This window comes from Polyergus mexicanus, unplaced genomic scaffold (genome assembly GCF_030449975.1).
Source record: "Polyergus mexicanus isolate NDT 795.1 unplaced genomic scaffold, iyPolMexi1.0 SCAF_157, whole genome shotgun sequence".
In the NCBI taxonomy this organism is placed as follows: Eukaryota; Metazoa; Arthropoda; class Insecta; order Hymenoptera; family Formicidae; genus Polyergus; species Polyergus mexicanus.
Genome location: NW_027223477.1, coordinates 10466 through 29242, shown reverse-complemented (window position 1 = coordinate 29242; position 18777 = coordinate 10466). Strand labels below are relative to the sequence as shown.

Here is an 18777-nt window from a genome sequence, read left to right as displayed (position 1 = left end):
AGGAATTCGTATCTCATCGCTATTTCCGAACGTAGTATTGGCGTAAGGGTTGTATGTGTGAGTTTCGATCTTGACGATGCGATCGTCGAAAATCGGCTCCCCACTGATACTTAGAATGTCGCACATTCCGCTTTTTACGAAGAAGCGATCCTCGGCACGACAAAACCCAAAGAGCGCAGAAAAGTCTCGTTGGCGGCGGTTAGTCTTCCTCCCTTTTTTCTTCTCTTTTCCGCGTTTAGAGATGACGCGACAGCGATAATGGGTGCGTTTCTCGCGTTCGATCCGTTCACTACGAGCATCGCGCGCTTCTCTATCGTTTTCGTCGCACGTGTAGACGAATCGTAATTTCTTCGCCGCGAAAATCGATCAATTTTCCGTTTTGGTCCACAATACGCACGTTTATATCGGTAATGGTCCGTGCGATGATCGGAAGGTAAATGATCTGCGTTGGAATCTCCGACACTTTATATCCGGGTGGAACGTTAGGCGCGAATTCGTGTATAGTATGCGCAGATTTGTCGTTATGATACGCTCCTGTTGTAACGTTACACTCTACTCGAATAAGGTTAATGGCCATAATATTTATTGGTTTATCGGATGCATATCATTTATTCGGTTGTAATATACGAGACGAGAAACCCAGGAACGAACCGATATTATCGGGTTTTGTGAAATTTACTCGATATGCGCATTTAATTTCGCTTCTCATAGTGTTATCGTTACCGCGAAGCGTTATAGAATTTTCACTTTTATCGCCATTCTCATTGTCTTCGAAATAATCGTCATCAACATCGTATATGTAATCGTCATCGTTCGTTTCCGGTTTTTCATTTTCGCGTTCTCGTTCCTCCTTTCTCGCTCGTCGTTTATGACGAATCGCCGTTCTTAGATACGCGTTTATAGCGCTTAATTCGTAAGATCCTACTGGAATCGCGATAATCTCGTCATTATTATCGAAGTAAAATTTATTATTCGTGGAATTTATATTCGGTATCGTATTATAAGTTTCAAAATTGGTTAAACCTAATTCGTAATCGTCGTCGTTTAAATCGAGAAGCGGAAAATAACTCGCCGCGAGAATACTGCTTCGTCCGGAAAGAGTGAGAGTCAGCGATATGATCGGCGAGAGCGATCGAACTGCGTTCGATCGACGAATAACGATTGATATTATAGTCGACGATTCCTCCAATCGACTTCTCGGAGAAATCGAAGACTCAATTGTCCGCAAATATTCTGATTGCGCGTCTGCTCGGAGCGACGATTGTATCGAATGTTCGCGTCGCGCCCGAGATAACGCGCAAGTTCGCGCGGAGGACGAAGATCGCCGAAACCGTCGTAATAAATTGCGTCGTCCCCTTTTTTTCGCGTACGCCACCCAATGAGTACCCGGTCCGGATGCGTCGTCTAAATTCACAATGCCGCTCTCATCGCGGCGCGCCTGCGATGGAAGCGCGTTGCGCATAAACACACCTCTAAAGTGAGGTACGCGCGAAAGTATCGCCGCGCGATTTAATTGTTCGTTCGTCGCCGGACCGTCGATGTGTGTTCGTTGCCAAGGGCGATTATAATGCTCTAGACATCGATGGTAGCGCCGCACCTCCGGATCCACTCTTATATATTCCGGCAGTTTCTCCCACAATCGTTCTACGTAGCGACCGAAATGCTTTAGTAAAATTATTTTCGGAATATACCGCAATTGATCAGTGGTGAAATCGAGAATATCGTCGCCATCTATTAGTAAGATAAACATTTCGAATCACCCCGCGCAATTCGCTACTGCGCGATTGATAGCGATCTATTCGTATATAAATAAAAAGGTCTCGCCCTGCCTCACGCGAGTGTACCGCGCACGCGCGCAGCAAGAGGAATGCGCTTCGTGCGGCAACCGATCGCGATAAAGGTGACGAATCTCGACAATAAAACGCGACCGTCGAAAGAAACGCGTAGACACGGTCGTTTATTACCAAGCGCTATTCGCTGCGTCATTTGCGGGCCTTCTAGTTGCGGCAAAACAAACGCATTAATAAGTTTGTTGGATAGTCCGCATGGTTTACGCTTCGAAAACGTTTATGTTTACTCGAAGTCGTTGCAGCAGCCTAAATATCAATATTTAGAAAATTTATTAACACCGATGGAAGATATAGGTTATTTCACATTTTCTAATAACTTTGACGTTATTTCACCCAGCGAAGCTCTCCCGAATTCGATATTCGTGTTCGACGATGTAGCGTGCGACAAACAAAATACTATCAGGGAATATTTCGCTATGGGTCGACACTCGAACGTCGATTGCTTCTATCTGTGCCAAACGTATGCTAAAATACCGAAGCATTTGATTCGAGATAACGCTAATCTGTTAATTCTCTTAAAACAGGATGGTACTAATTTACGTCACGCATACAACGATCACGTGAACACGGATATGTCGTACGAGAATTTTCACGCGCTATGTCGTGCGTGTTGGCGATATAGATATGGTTTCTTAGTGATCGACAAAGATAGCGCGCTTCGCGCTGGTAGATACAGACGAGGATTTAACGACTTTATTGTACCGTAGAGTGATCAGTTGTCGCGAATACGTCGAACGCGTCGATCGCTCTCTCTCTCGCGAGTTAGAAGAAGTTGCAATGGCCTCGACGGATATCGGTGAACGCGAAAAGACAGCAAAAGAGATAGCTAAAACGCGCGCGTCGATTCGTAAAAAACACAGAGCATTGAAGACCGGAAAAATGGAAAGCGAGATCGCGATAGAGAGTCGTTTCAAACCGATCGTCGAACCGCTGCGACGCATCGCTGATCGCGCCGCGATCCTCTGCGAAAACGCTTCTACTGTGAAAATTCGGCTTCGCGATCATCGCCTCCGCGCCGTATCGCCCGTCCCATCGAGTCACGAGTCGAACATTCGAATGATTGCGCACGTTCCCCATAGTTTTGCCAAACACGGCATTATTCATTAATTTGTATAGATTTTTCTCAAACTCGTTTTTCGCGTTAATTCGTAATAGTGTATTCAGTTCGATGTATTCGCGCAGCCATGAAGATTGCGCGAATCGCAATATTCTGTGTATTTTCGTAATGCGTAATCCGTGTCGAACGCATTGCTGCAAATTGCGATAATATATTACGTAACGGCTCTTATCCTACAGTGTGGCGAGAAGCTTCTCGTCTCGTTTTCCGGGCGGCTTATCGTGCGTCGGGCAGAATGGCAAGTCAGCGTGAGAATCGTGAAGGTCGGACGGATATGCAAGGTCGACCTCTAGAATATAACCGATAGGCGAGTCCGATGTCACGGACATTAAGTCAACGCTCGTAACGTTATCGACCCATCGAAAATTTTCGTAAGGCAACGATTGACACATCGCCCATCCATACAAGTTATTTATATCGAAGTACATGAGATACGACGATGGTTCCGAAGGATCGTATGACTGTAAATATTTGTTATTAGCGCGCGCGTATCTGTTGGAACATTGACTTAGCCCGCCGCGTATTCCGCGTTCCACGAACATCACCATATCGATATCGGTTAACAATTCGAATCGCGCACCCGTATACTTTAACATAGCGTCCCACGGGTATCCTGGTAACGTGTAATAGTACGCGGAATCTAAATTATAACTCCTCATACACGCGTCGCGAAAATTTTCGAAGATATCGGCCAATAGAAGAACGTCGGTCTTTAAATACAAATCGTTATAATCGCCCAACGTTTCGACGCGAAACCGCTCCCAGACTCTTATCGCGCGCGCGTAATCGCTCTCGGATATCGCGTCACCGGTTAGCGAACTATGAAAAGCCTCGCGCGGCGGTAGACGAGTCTCCAGCAATTTATCTACGTCGTCGACATACTCGTACGGAAATACGCCCTTTCGCGCGAGAAGCTCGAAATCGTCGCTAAGATCGGAAAATTCCGAACGCGCGATCCTCAACTCGCTCTTGTCGAGATACGACGCCAATTTTTCGAGACTCGCACTTAGAAACTTGAAAGAATCCACGAAGCGCAATTTCAAGCGTCTCCCGAACCATCCCTCGTCCCACGCATCCTCGATGTTCTTCGTAAAAGAAATGTACGTTTCTTTCGTTATCGGCAATACTTTCACGTTGCCGGGAAAAGCGTTAGCTACATCTTTAATGATAAAATGTGCGTCGTAGTCCGATAAATTGTGAAAGAATACGGGAATTACGTAAGTATCCTCATAATTTAAATTACAATTCGAATGCGCCGAACCTCTGTACCGTCCGGTCACATGACAGTGATCGCGCACGCGAGCGTCTTCCGATTCGAACGGCCTCTCGCATATGCTACAGTGCGTCGCGCCTCTCCCACTCGTCCGGTGTAAGATCCGTCATAGGCGCATCGGTGTCGAGAATAGTCTTCGCGCGAAGCGCTAGATCGTGCAGTTCTTTAACGAACCACGATACGCAATCCTCGCCGCGATAAGCTCTGTAAGTCGAGCTAACGTCAACGAGCGCGCATCGTGCGTAATATCCGGCCCTATAGACATTGTGATGCTGAACGATAGATGTGTTCGACGTTCTCCTCTCCTTTTTCTTCTCCAGCGCGCATTCGAGATCGGCGTACACCACGAATGGAAGTCGCTCCTTTCTACTATAGTTGCGAAACTCTAACCATTTGTCGTCTTTGGTAGGAAGGACTATAGCGCACTCGTTCATCCTTTCGCAGTCCACGCTGTGAGCCGATAAACTTATCGCTCGTTCGAAAATAATGCATGCATCTGCGACATAACGCACATTTTTAAATCGCGTACATTATCGACATCGCGCGACAATTCTTTTAATTTGTACTCACCGATCGCAGATATATTTTTGGCTATTACGTTTGCTCAGTTGCGAGCTCACGAGGCGGGATAAATTCTTGATCCACGCGAAATGCGTCGCGTTATCTCGTCGCGTCGTATCGCCAAAATACAGCAGATTAATGTGTCTGTTCTTTTTATCGTCAGTGAGACGCAGAGGAACGACGCGGCAACCGCCTTTTCCCTCCTTTTTATCTCGAATGGTGTACACATTGATAGATATGTCGTTAATACGCTCGAATCTAGTAATTCTGTTCAAACTCATAGGAAACTTAACGCCCTCCAGATTCAGCACTGTCGTGTAATGCGGGTACGAAGATTCCCGACCCGCGTTTTTTTCGGCTGGATACAGAGCGGCGACCACCGCCCATGCGAAACATGCATTGTCATCAGATCGCACGTTTATTACCGCTCTCTTCAACACGATCTCTCGCGGTAATTTAACGTGGCACCCCGCACGCATAGGATTGTATCTGTTCACATTCACCGTTAAATTGAATATTCGCGATAACGCTCATCCGCTATCGCACTCCTGAAATTCCTCCAACGAGACTAGAGTAGCGTCGACCACTCGCTTCTCGTACTACTCTCGCAAGTCGGAAAGAGGTAGAAGCGGATAATTCTTCGTAACGATAGTCTTAACACCGATTTTGTCGCCCGAAACGAACTCGCCGATGAACGCGATATTGACCTTAACACTGTTATATCCAACCATAACATCGCGTATTTGATCGAGCACGGTATCTCTAGCGTCCTCAAGAAATCGCCGAGGTTCGATATAAACAAAATTAATAACCGCGCCGGTTAAAACGCGTCTAGAGAAAGCCGTCTCGATCTCGGACCACGAGAATCCCTCGCGTCTCTCTACGCCGCCTCCCACGCGTTCGAAACGTCGACGCAGATCGTCTCTCGCGCCCGTTAATCGAACGATTCGAGCGATAAGAGAATTGATCGCTCCGGTCGATCTCCCTCGGCGCTCACCTCGACACCTCTCCCGCAGAGACTCGAGACGCTCGTCGCACCGTCGCGCCCACGCGCGATACGCGTCCTCCGTCGCGACGTCCCGCGCGCTATCGAGAAGTTCGCGCGCCTCCATCGTTTCTCGATTCGTCACTCGTCTAACGAACGCCAAGATTTTTTACAGATAAACCACGTCTCTTCCTCATCGTAATTCTCGATATAGAACAAAGCTCTCGTCTCGCAGCCGGCGCACCAATTATTCGACACGTCGAAAACCTCGTCGACGAGATCGCAAGCGGGCACCATCTCGCTATACACCGTTTTCGTCAAGTGCATCGATACGCTTCTCGCGAAACTCGAGCTACGCGCGCAATACGCGCAATATCTCTCGTCCTCCTCGAAATAATTTCCGTTCTCGAATCGGCAACCGAACTTAAAAAAACAATGCATGACGTGATTCACCTCCCACGAAAATTTCGGAATTCCGTATCGCTGTTTCCAATTGCGATAAAGCAAATAGCCGTCGGCTCCGACATTCGCGAAAGGCTCGTCGAATCGCGTCTCGCTCGCCTCTCGCACGAACTCTTCCGCGAAGCCGATCTCTTCTATACGGTACAAACGGTCAGTACTCTGCGTTGATACCACTGCTTTCTTCAAACAATTCGGTATCTCCAAATTCCGTATATCCTCGATACTTCCGATTCGAACATTCACCGCTCTTCCGGCTAATCTCGTTAAAGCGCTCGGCGCGCGCTTCATCGCGCCGCGAAATATTCTCGAACGTACTAATACCTCGAGACCGTCGCGGCGTCCTTTTATAACGGGGAAAAATAGCGAGGACGCGCCCCCGATTAACCGAGCCGGATACTCGCTCTCGAACGCGTCTCGCCACCGGACGCGCGACGTCGCCGGAAAATGGAAAAAAACTCGCCCCGAAACGCGATAAGCGCGCTCGTATCGCCGCTAACGCGCGCCTCGAGAAGAGGAGAGCGACGATGGACGCCCCTCCGTCCGCTCGACCGCCCACCGACGATCCCCCGCCCCCCCCTCGACGCCGGGCGCCCGCCGTCCGCTCGCGGATCGCGCGCTAGAAGCGTCGCGCGCATCCCTAAAGAATCGCGATAGCGGATCGCGCGCTAGAAGCGGCGCACGTCCCTAAAGAATCGCGATAGCGGATCGCGCGCTAGAAGCGGCGCGCGCCCTTAAAGAACGAGTCGCGTCAAGGTCGAATCGGGAGGAACCGCCACCCCCCGAGCGCTCTCGGCGACTTGTACTCACCGCTTCCCCCCGGCAACGCTTCCCCTCTCACCCTACTTACCCCCCCATTCACCTGCCCAACCCGAACTCCCCCCCGCGAGCGCCTACAAACTGCTCCGAAATTATCTCTCTCTCTTCCACTCCAACGGTACCCTCTCTCTCACACTCACGACAAACTGAGCCAAAAGCAACCTTACTATCCTACTTCGAGAAAAAGATTATTTTTTGCAAGTTTTTAATTTTTACCATCATATATTTTTATAATTAAACTGTCAATTAAAATTTTATTAAAGTATAATATGTCACTTAAAATTAACTGAAGAATGTAGTTTAGTTAATTTTTTAATTCCTCAAAATTTATTTTGCAGAAAGCTTTTTTTTCAATCGTTTTATAAGATGGAAATTATTGGGAACTCGATATTTTTGTTAAAGAATTATTGTTTCCAATAATAATGATTCCAAGAATCTATCATTAGCAGGTGCGATGACTCTTATATATTTATATATCTCTTATATATTTTATATGTTTATGTAAACAATCGCAAAACTTACCGACACGTGTCGTATTATTCATAACGTCACAAAATTTAACATTTTCTGGCTCTACATCTGATAAATTAAGTGGGTTATATTTACCCAAATTTGAAATGATTGTGTTAGACCGTACCTACAGCTCATAAGGCACATTGCCATTATTGAAACGCGCTATTTTAGGAGTTCGCGCTTGTACACCATCGAGATGAATAATCTGTTATATGTATAAGAAAATTTTATGTAATTAAAAATACATACTAATTCATATTGTTTATATTAAATGCTAAAAATTTACTTACACACATACGCACGCACACACGCATTTGTGCACACATACGTCACATACGCACAAACACACTCATAAATGTTCTACCAACTCTATCCTCAAATTTCTCATCTAATGTTATTTCGAGTAATTAAATAAAATGTTTTAAAATTTTAAAAATGTTTATAATATAAATGTCTAATATATAATGTATGTATATATGTATATAAGTATGTAATATATATATATATATATATATATATATATATATATGTCTTTGCTTTGTTTATTATATATATAAGTGTTTTATATACAGGGTGTCCCATTTTAATCTCCTCAGGCAAATATCTCAAAAACCAAGCCCGAAAGAGAAAAATGTTTCAGACAAAAGTTGTTTGGTTTCAAGGGGGCCATAAGATGGTACCATTGGTTTGACCTTGGAAAATCATTTGGAGGTCATGTAAAGGTCAACTTTAAAATCTTAAATGGAAACCCCCACTTTTTATTTAGTATTCTTGTAGCTCCTGAATGAGTGGGAGTTTTGATTCTGCTAATAAAATGTTTGTCGGTGTGCTAATACGATAACCCAAAGCTGATCTTATTGCTGAATATTGTATTTTTTCCAATTTTTTTCTTAAGTCTTTACATGTTGGAAAGTATACAAAACATCCGTAATCAATATGTGAGCGCACAAGACTCTTATATAAGATTAATAAGATTTCTGGATCTGAGCCCCAACATGTTCCACACAAAAATTTTATGATGTTAAGGGCTTTCATGCATTTTTTTTTAATGTGAAGTACAATAGTTGCGGTATAAAAGTCATTTTGTAGTCAAAAGTTATACCCAAAAAACGAGTAGTTTCAGTAGACTTAATAGTATGCTCATCGATTTTGATTTCAGTCTGACCCGGAGTAACCTGTTTATTATTAAAATGTAGTAGTGTTGTTTTTTGTGGGCAGAGTTCAAGTCCTAGGGAATGTAGGTTATTTTTGATTATTGTTATTGTTTTTTCAATAAGATTTTTACATTTATTGAATGGAGAAATTTTTGAGTAGATTGCGATATCGTCGGCAAATTGGGAGTCGAAAACGTGTTTTGGTATATTATTCGTTATGTCAGAGACATATAATACGTAAAGAAGGGGGCTGAGAACTTCTCCTTGTGGCAGACCTTTATAAACTAATCTGATTTCGTTCTTTAATATATCAGTGTGAATATTTCTTTGAGATCTATTTTTGTAAGAAATTTTATAAATCGTATAAGATGATTGTCACAGCCAATAGCAGCTAATTTATTTAACAAGATATCACTGTTAACGTTATCAAATGCACCTTAAACATCTAAAAATGCAGTTAGGATGTCTTTTTTATGTATCAGTTTTTCTTCTATATGTAAGCTCAGCTTTACTAATTTGTCTACACAGGTTTGACCCTTACGAAAGCCTGTTTGGTTGACCGGTAGTAAATTATTATGTTCAGTCCAGTATTGTAATCTATTTTTAATAATAGTTTCAAAAAATTTACAGAGACATGAGGTAAGAGTTATCGGACGAACATTTTTTCCATCCGGTTTTTTAACGAAGTGAATGTAAGAATGCATCCAATCTGTTGGATAGTTGTTTGTTGTATACATTTGATTGTAAATATCTACCAAAATTAATTTATATTTTATGGGTAAATTTTGAATAACTTCGTAATTAATTCCATCTAAGCCTGGAGCAGATTTAGCATTACGTGAATCTAAAGCTATGTTGAATTCCATTAGATCAAAGAGTTTGTCGAAAAATTTATTAGGTTTGCTTTTGGGTAGGTAATCTGGATCATTAGGAACCCATGGGGGACTAATTTTACTAAGCGCGATAACGCTTTGATTTTCGGTTGGTAAATTTTCCATTACATGTGTTGTATTTGTTTTTGTCCATTTGTTTTTTAAGATTTTACTTCTATTCCAGGTGAATTTTATATCAGAATGGAAATTTATGAATTTTACAAATTCCTTGAAGTTTTCTTTTTTCTTTTTTTTAAACAATTTTTTAGCTTCAGCAGTTATTTTTTTATAATTTATCAAATCTTCTAAATTTTTTATGTATTCCCATTTTTTATAAGCGCCTCTTATTAATCTTTTAATTTTGTCGCATTCAGAATCCCACCAAGGAACCGGATTTTTATGCATGGAACGATTAACAATTTTTTTTTTTTTGGGTATAGAGTTTAATAGTATTTGTTATTAAGTTAATAAAGATTTTATATTTTTCATTCGCTAATAGTGAATCGTATTCCTTCGCAAAGGTTCCTTCATAAGATTTTTCTAGGCACCTTAAAACTTTTTTCCAATCGGTACGAATAGAGTGTAATTTAAATGTTTTTTTATAATAGTATGTATTTTCAGTATTTATATTTATAAAGATAGGATAATGATCACAGTCCCAAGTTTCATCATGTATTCTTACATGAATTTTATCTGCATTGCTCATTGTTGACATTATAAGATCAAGATTTGATTTTTTATTTCTATAGAAGTCTATATGTGTAGATGAATTAGGATTATGAAGAAAAATGTCCTGATTATCAATAGTATGTAATAGTCTTTCACCGTTACTATCATTGTTCAAACAGTTCCATAGCTTATGGTGGGCATTAAAATCCCCCATTAGTATGCAGTTCTTATCTTTTACAATATTATTTATTATGTGTTCCTATTGTGTTTGAGAGAGGATAAAACTTGGAGTTCTGTAGCATACTACTATTTTTAAAGAAGGCTTTACATTAGTGATATTTACTCCACAAATTTCAACTGTATCGGCAGGAATGTTTAAATTTTTTAATTCTACAAACGCTAAGTTTTTTCGTATTATTATTATTATACCCCCTCCAGGTGAGTGTGTTCTATCCTTTCTATATGTATTAAAGCCTGTAAATTGTAGGTTTTTTTCCGGTGTTAACCAGGTTTTTTTCCGGTGTTAACCAGGTTTCTACACACGCAAAGATGTCTATGTTTTTTAATATATCTTCAAGTTCTTCTTTATGTCTTAATATACTTCTCGCATTCCAGAACAGTATTCGTAGATCGGTACCTTGTTGTCTTGATTGCAGTTGTGCGTCCATTTTCATTTATTTTGATGATTAGTGAGATTGTGTGACATTATCTTCTCCAGAACTTACAGCATCACTAGACATGTCTTTTATATTATCGTCTGTAAATGGTTTTAGTTTTTTTTTGAGTCGTGTAATTTTACTTTTAAGACTTCGTTCGCTAATAAGGCCGTATGCGTCTGTTAACATGTTATTTAACGCTATCAGATCATTTGTGTATTTTTGAGCAATTCCTTTAATGTTCGAATTTCCATATGTATTTATCAGAAATTCTATAAAGTTATTGAAAGTGAGAGAGTATTTTTCTTCATTATTTGCCAGATATTCCTTAGCTGGTTGTAACTGTTTCTCTATGTCCATTTTGCTTGTGATCTGTTGCCTTTTAGTAGTATAGCTAGGCCGGTTGTAAGCCATTGTCCTCTGAGGGGGGGTGAGGGGCGAAGGGAAACCGGCGCGGGGGGTATGACGTCACGGGGGGGGTGATGTCACGGGGGGTATGACGTAACGGGGGGGGGGTATGACGTCATACGGGGGGGACCGCGGCGGAACGGTTGGCGCGGAGTCCGCGTCGAGGGGGAGGGGGACCGCGGCGGAACGGTAGGCGCGGGGTCCGCGGGGAAGAGGGAACGCGAAGGTACGATGCCGCGAGTAGGTGTGACAGAGATAGCGCAAGGCATCTGCAATGTGTAAGAGAGGGATAGCGCGAGGCGGTGCGAGAGAGAGAGAGAGAGAGAGAGAGAGAGAGAGAGAGAGAGAGAGAGAGAGAGAGAGAGAGAGAGAGAGAGAGAGAGAGAGAGAGAGAGAGAGAGAGAGAGAGAGAGAGAGAGAGAGAGAGAGAGAGAGAGAGAGAGAGCATACGCGAGGCGGTGCGAAAAGGATAGCGCGAGGCGATCACAGGCACGAGGGAGAAGGATAGCGTCCGCATTGGTGTTGGAAAAGGATGACGTTCGCGGGAGAAAGAGATAAAGAGAGAGATAGCGCGAGGCATGCATGTAGGAAAAGAAAAGAAGAAGGTGCAGAAATAATCGATACTTTAATTATAATAATAATAATAATAAGTTTATTTAATAATTGTGTGTATATTACAATGTGTGTGTGTGTGTGTTAAAATAATAATAATAAAAATAATAATAATAATAATATATATATATATGTAAAGAAAACCACTTCACTCATATATGAGCTTTTTCTTTAAGTTTGTCTTTGCCGCGCTGTCGACAAAGCCTATTAGATGTCACGACTGAGAATGGGGCATTTAATAAAAGGAGAGAGTGGGTTGGTATGAGGGTGAACAATAGACGCTTTCTTAAGGATAATATTTTCTATACTTGTTAAGATATAAAAAGACCTGAAATAAAGGCTTTAAATGTTGTTTCTTTCGTTTTACAGATGAGTGAATCTTTTGTTAACAGACATTGTAATTAATTAAATGTTGTAAGTATTGTACATAAATATTACTTTCGTTTTACAGAGAAACGCAATTACGTCTTTGTTTCATTTTTTCCGATTAACCCAAGAGTGAAAACACATTATAAAACAACATTTTCTGCAAATATTTCACGAAACATGGAAAAATTGAGGTTTGATTTTGCTGTGAAACCGACTGCAGATGGAAAATCAAACATCATATGCATAACCTCAATAGCTACACCTGATGGACAGATTTTTGGAATACCAGCCGAAGACCAACCTGCAAATCTACACAAAGAAATTACAAATACTCCCAACTATGCCAAGATCAGAAAATCATTAAATAAAAGACATCAAACAAGAAAAATATGGATAACCTTGACAGATGATATATCAAAAGTATATTTGGATGGAGAACAAAACTTACAGTTTAATGATCTTTATCTAGAAGAAATTTTGGAAAAAACAAATAGTGCTGAATCTATACCTAGTGGCTCAAATCAAACGTTGGAAAAACTGTTGGAAAAATTGCTTGAAGATAAACAAACAAAATCTGAAACTCAAAATTTAGGGAAAATTGCAAAGGATTTCATGATTGAGAAATTCACTGGCAGAAACTCAAATGCTTACCAGTGGATTAAGGATTTCAATAAAGAATGTGAACGTTTCCAAATCAACGAAGACAAAAAGAAAATTGAAATTTTAAAAAACTTTTTGGAATACTCCAGTGTAGATTGGTACAACTGCATGCTAATGAAACTTACATTGGAATCGGAATGGAACAGATGGGAGAAAAATTTTTGTGAGACGTTTGCAAACAAAGGATGGTCACCCATCAGATATGCTCTTGCCTTTAAATATCAAGCAGATTCGTTACTTGAGTATGCTTTAAAAAAAGAAAAATTGTTACTAGAAGTAAGAAAATCAATTGATATTGGGACACTTATAGACCTTATAGCATTTGGCTTACCTAATTATGTGGCTGATAAAGTTGACAGAGAAACTTTACAAGGAACGGAAGATCTCTACAATGAAATAGGAAAATTGGAACACCTTGCAGGGAAGAATAAATACGATAAAAAAAGTATTATATATTCTGACACTAAATCCAAAAAAATTGAAGAAAAAAAACCATGCCAAATTTGTGTCAACGAGAAAAAAGAAAAACGTTACCATCTTGAAGAAAATTGCTGGTTTAAAGGGAAAAATCAAAAAGCAGTTATCAAAACTGTAAATAACTCGAAACTGGAAATTGAACTGAACGAGAAGAATCCAAAAAACTAGAAGTGCCACCATTAATACAAGTAAAATTACTATTAAATGATACTTTAAAAGTTTCTGGAATTTATGATTCAGGTTCAAATGTGTCATTAATTAATGCAAAATTATTGAAGATACAACCAAAAGAAATTACAAGTAATATACAAATGGTAAATTTGAAAACTATTAATGGTGAGAAGAAAACAAAAGGTATGGTAACATTAAAAATAAAAATCTACAATATGGAAAGAATTATGGATGTTTTTGTGGTAGATAATGAAAATTTTAAGTACGATTTTCTAATTGGTTTGGATTGTATCAAAGATTTCAAATTATTGCAAAATGAAGAATTGAAAATCATACAATGTAACAATCCAAAAGAAAAGAAAGAAACCTCAAATGAAGAGGATATGAAAAACAAAAATTACTCAAAACAAGAAACTAAACACATAAACAAATGTGAAATAAATTTTAATGAACATATAAACTCGGATGGATTTGAAATGTTGTAAACCATCTAGATTTATATCAACAATCAGAAATTGATAAGTTAATAGAAAAATACAAACCAGTCTTTGCTAAGGATAAATATGACGTCGGTACTGTACGAGATTATGAAGCTCATATTGACTTGATGGTGGATAAATACTGTTACAAACGTCCATACAGATGCACAGCTGAAGATAGAAAAGAAATAGAAAATCAAATATCAAAACTATTAAAGGAAAATTTGATTGAGGAATCTTACAGCCCATTTGCTGCTCCAGTAACTTTGGCATATAAAAAAGAAGATAAAAAAAAACAAGGTTATGTATAGATTTCAGAGAACTGAACAAAATTGTGGTCCCTCAATCACAACCTTTTCCGTTGATTGAGGATTTAATGGTAAAAACTGTAAATTGTAAATATTTTTCTACTTTTGACATAAATTCAGCATTTTGGTCAATTCCTTTGAAGATTCAAGATAAATACAAAACTGCATTTGTTACACAAGAAGGCCATTTTCAATGGACGTGTCTCCCATTTGGATTAAAGACTGCTCCAGCCATTTTCCAAAGAATATTGAGCAACATCATAAAAAAATACAAACTCTCTAGTTTTGCAGTAAATTTTATAGATGACATCTTAATTTTTTCGAAAACTTTTAAAGAACATATACTACATCTATCAAGACTACTAGAGGCAATACTAACAGAAGGCTTGAGACTAAAATTTTCGAAATGTAGTTTTGCAAATAACTACGCCAAATATTTAGGTCACATAATAGAAAACAATTCAATCAGACCTCTAAAAGATTATTTAACCGCTGTCAAAAATTTTCCAGTTCCAGAAACAAAAAAAAATATGCGTCAATTCCTAGGAAAAATAAATTTTCATCATAAATTTGTACCACACAGTGCGATTATCCTGGACCCGTTACACAATTTACTACGGAAAGATGTGAAATTCATATGGTCCGAAAAATGTCAGGAATCATTTGATAAAATAAAAACATTGCTATGTTCAGAACCAATTCTGAATATCTTTGACCCTGAACTACCAATAAACATTTATACGGATGCTAGTATCAAAGGAGTGGGAGCGGTGTTGAAACAAGAAGATAAAAACGGGGACAATAAGCCAGTTGTTTATTTTTCAAAAAAATTAACTGAAGCTCAAAAAAAGAAGAAGGCAATATATCTAGAATGTCTGGCAATAAAAGAAGCAGTGAAATATTGGCAGCACTGGCTTATGGGAAAAGAATTTATGGTATACTCGGATCATAAACCATTAGAAAATATGAATATTAAGGCTAGAACTGATGAGGAACTAGGGGATTTGACGTATTACTTATCCCAATATAATTTTAAAATAAAATATAACCCAGGAAAATCAAACCAAGAAGCAGACTGTTTAAGCAGAAATCCAGTTCTAGAACCTTATGATAATACTGACGACTTTTTAAAAGTAGTAAATCTCATAAACCTAGAAGATATAAAAAATGACCAACACACAAATCTAGACCTACAAAATAGAAAACTTATATTGGAAAATGAAATTTACTACAGAAAGAATAAAAGAAGAAAGAAAATCATACTATCAGAAGAACTTAGCAAAATTTTAATAAAAGATGTCCACGATACCTACTGCCACATTGGGAGAACCCAGATGACAAATAAAATAACACCATTCTACACAGCAAAGAATATCATCGCAAACATCAAACAAACTTGTGAAATTTGTATAAAAAAACAAATCAAGGAGGAAGTCAAAATATGGGTTAATGTCACATTTAGGTCCAGCAACATGCCCATTTGAAATTATATCTATTGATACCATTGGAGGCTTTGGAGGATCACGGTCAACAAAAAAATACTTACATCTTCTGGTTGACCACTTCACAAGATATGCTTATATTTTCACATCAAGAAATCAAAGCTCCAGTGATTTTATTAAACTAATAAAAAATGTGACACAAAGTTACAATATTGATATGATATTAACGGATCAATACCCTGGCATAAATTCCAAAGAATTTAAAGAATTTCTGAAGAAGGAAAAAACATAAGAATAGTTTTCACTGCGGTGGATACACCATTTTCAAATGGGCTTAATGAGAGGCTAAATCAAACTTTAGTAAATAAGATAAGATGTAAAATAAATGAAAGTGAAAAAAAAACAGCATGGTCTACTATTGCACAGAAATGTGTAGAAAAATATAACGAAACAGAACACACAGTCAGTTGCTCCAAAGTCGAAGTTTGCTCCAAAATACCTTTTAGAAGGCGAAAATGTGAATATTCTACCATCTGAATTAAAATCAAAATGTACAAAAGAAGATCTGAAAAGAGATAGGAAACTAGCTCTTGAAAACACAATAAAATCTCACAATTATAATAAAAAAATATTCGACCTGCATAGAGAAGAATACAAATTGGAAGTGGGAGACAGAGTCTACGTGGAAAACGGAAATCGACTAAACAGGAAGAAAATGGATGAATTAAGAATTGGACCATACAAAATTCTGAAAAAGATTTCAAGTTCAATCTATGAAGTTGATGCCGGACACAAGAAAGCGGAATCAAACCTCTACCACATTACAAAGCTAACTCCAGTGTTTGTTAGTAAATGAACAATTACGTACATTGTCACTTGTAATTGTTTCTTTCGAAGGGGATAGATGTAAAGAAAACCACTTCACTCATATATGAGCTTTTTCTTTAAGTTTGTCTTTGCCGCGCTGTCGACAAAGCCTACTAGATGTCACGACTGAGAATGGGGACATTTAATAAAAGGAGAGAGTGGGTTGGTATGAGGGTGAACAATAGACGCTTTCTTAAGGATAATATTTTCTATACTTGTTAAGATATAAAAAGATCTGAAATAAAGGCTTTAAATGTTGTTTCTTTCGTTTTACAGGTGAGTGAATCTTTTGTTAACAGACATTGTAATTAATTAAATGTTGTAAGTATTGTACATAAATATTACTTTCGTTTTACAGAGAAACGCAATTACGTCTTTGTTTCATTTTTTCCGATTAACCCAAGAGTGAAAACACATATATATATATATATATATATATATATATATATATATATATATATATATATATATATATATAATGTCTTTTTATATCAGGAGTTTGGATCGTCGGAATAATTAACCAAATTAGTTTCTCTGTAAATAAGAGTTTTATATTATAACTGTTTACAACGTATGTACAAAATTTACAGGTTACCTGTAAATAAGAGAAACGACAATTAAGGTCAATTATTCGTATCTCTCTCGCAGCTCTGCTGGCTCGACTATATTGTTTATAACCGTTAATTATCTTTATATGACTTATCCCAGCCTGTGTTCTTTCTTATATCTTCCTTCTATCTATATCTCTCCCTATCTTCCTCTCTCCCACTGTTAATTCCTTTTGTTCTCGACGAGACATCTGACAGGTGTCATGGAAGCGCGCGGAGCGTGCTAAGCGCGCTAAATTTAAAGAGAGTATATTCTCTTTACATCTCCCCTCTTCGAGATGAAAATTGCACAAATTTTCAGTTATCCTCATGTTGTAACATTGGGATCAATTTTGTTACATGGAACAGACTTGTATCTTGATTTTTTTTGTCAGTTTTTATTTTATAAATTGAGTTTGAAATTTTTTCTTCTATTGTGAATGGTCCGATTCTTAGTTCTTCTAGTTTTTTCCTATTGAGTTTGTTTCCATTTTCTATAAATACCTTATCTCCTACGTTGAATTCATGGTGTTTTCTGTTTCTGTCAAATACACTTTTATTATATTTATGTGATCTCAATGTTCGTTCCAATGCTAATTTTCTATCCTTTGTCCAGTCTTCTCCGTTTTTCTTTCTTCTTAATTGTTCTGGTATGTTGTTGGTGTCTGTGCCATGTAATAGATATTCTGGTGTAAATCCTGTGGTTGTGTGTTCTAGTCTATTATACTTATTCACACATTCTCTCGCTATTGATGTCCATGCTCTCTTCTTCTTTTCTTCGTTTATTTTACATCTTATTTTGTTCACTAGTGTCTGATTTAGTCTTTCATTTAAACCATTAGAAAATGGTGTGTTTATTGCAGTAAAAATTAATTGCACATTCTTCTTCTTTAAATAATTTTTAAATTCTCTCGAATTTATTCCAGGGTATTGATCTGTTAAGATTGTTTCGATCTTTCCTATTTCCAGTACAGTTTGAATTAATTTTATAAAATCATTGGCGTTTTGAGTTTTTGATGTTAAAATGAACGCATATCTTGTGAAATGGTCGACGAGTAAATGTATGTATTTTTTTGTCGATCTGGTGCTTCCAAATCCTCCAATCGTATCCATGGACATAATTTCGAAAGCTTTAGTTGCTGGTCCTAATTGTGATAATAAGCCGAATTTTTGTTGTCCTCTTGTTTTATTCTTAATGCAGATGTCACATTCTTTACATATTTTTTTTATATTCTCCGTTAAACTTTTAGCAGTATAATATGGGCATATTTTCATTCTCGTTTGTGTTATCCCTGTGTGGCACCATTCCTTGTGTGTTTTCTTAATTAATTCAATACTGAACTTTTCGGATAATATGATTTTTTCTCTTTTTTTTACTTTCTTATAGTATATTCCATTCTTTTTTATTAATTTATCTTTTTTATTTTGTAATAATAAGTTATTCATTTGATCTAATTTTATTTCATCCA

At 38.4% G+C, this 18777-nt stretch overlaps 2 protein-coding genes across 2 annotated transcripts; one reads left to right on the top strand and one right to left on the bottom strand.

Annotated features, from left to right (window-relative positions):
- Positions 1-3140: 3140 nt before the first annotated feature.
- On the bottom strand, positions 3141-5913 carry LOC138944328 (uncharacterized). The gene is made up of 4 exons (XM_070315229.1): positions 5405-5913; positions 4839-5290; positions 4307-4655; positions 3141-4230 (listed from the first exon to the last, which is right to left on the bottom strand). The coding sequence occupies exons 1-4, from the start codon at positions 5911-5913 to the stop codon at positions 3141-3143; spliced, it is 2400 nt and encodes a 799-aa protein (XP_070171330.1).
- A 6581-nt stretch (positions 5914-12494) lies between these two features.
- On the top strand, positions 12495-16851 carry LOC138944327 (uncharacterized). The gene is made up of 7 exons (XM_070315228.1): positions 12495-13422; positions 13695-13808; positions 13872-14057; positions 14120-14404; positions 15106-15421; positions 16500-16698; positions 16804-16851. The coding sequence occupies exons 1-7, from the start codon at positions 12495-12497 to the stop codon at positions 16849-16851; spliced, it is 2076 nt and encodes a 691-aa protein (XP_070171329.1).
- The last annotated feature ends 1926 nt before the right edge of the window (positions 16852-18777 follow it).

Excerpts from the sequence above, each read along its gene's own strand:
- LOC138944327 (XM_070315228.1), top strand. The coding sequence starts at position 12,495 with ATGGAAAAATTGAGGTTTGATTTTGCTGTGAAACCGACTGCAGATGGA. Across the intron at positions 14,058-14,119 it reads AACTAAACACATAAACAAAT|ATTTATATCAACAATCAGAA; the intron begins GTGAAATAAATT and ends TAAACCATCTAG. Across the intron at positions 14,405-15,105 it reads AGAAGATAAAAAAAAACAAG|AACCAATTCTGAATATCTTT; the intron begins GTTATGTATAGA and ends TGCTATGTTCAG.
- LOC138944328 (XM_070315229.1), bottom strand. The coding sequence starts at position 5,913 with ATGGAGGCGCGCGAACTTCTCGATAGCGCGCGGGACGTCGCGACGGAG. Across the intron at positions 4,656-4,838 it reads GAGCTCGCAACTGAGCAAAC|TCCTTCCTACCAAAGACGAC; the intron begins GTAATAGCCAAA and ends AGTGCGCTATAG. Across the intron at positions 4,231-4,306 it reads TGGGAGAGGCGCGACGCACT|AGGTTCGGCGCATTCGAATT; the intron begins GTAGCATATGCG and ends CGGACGGTACAG.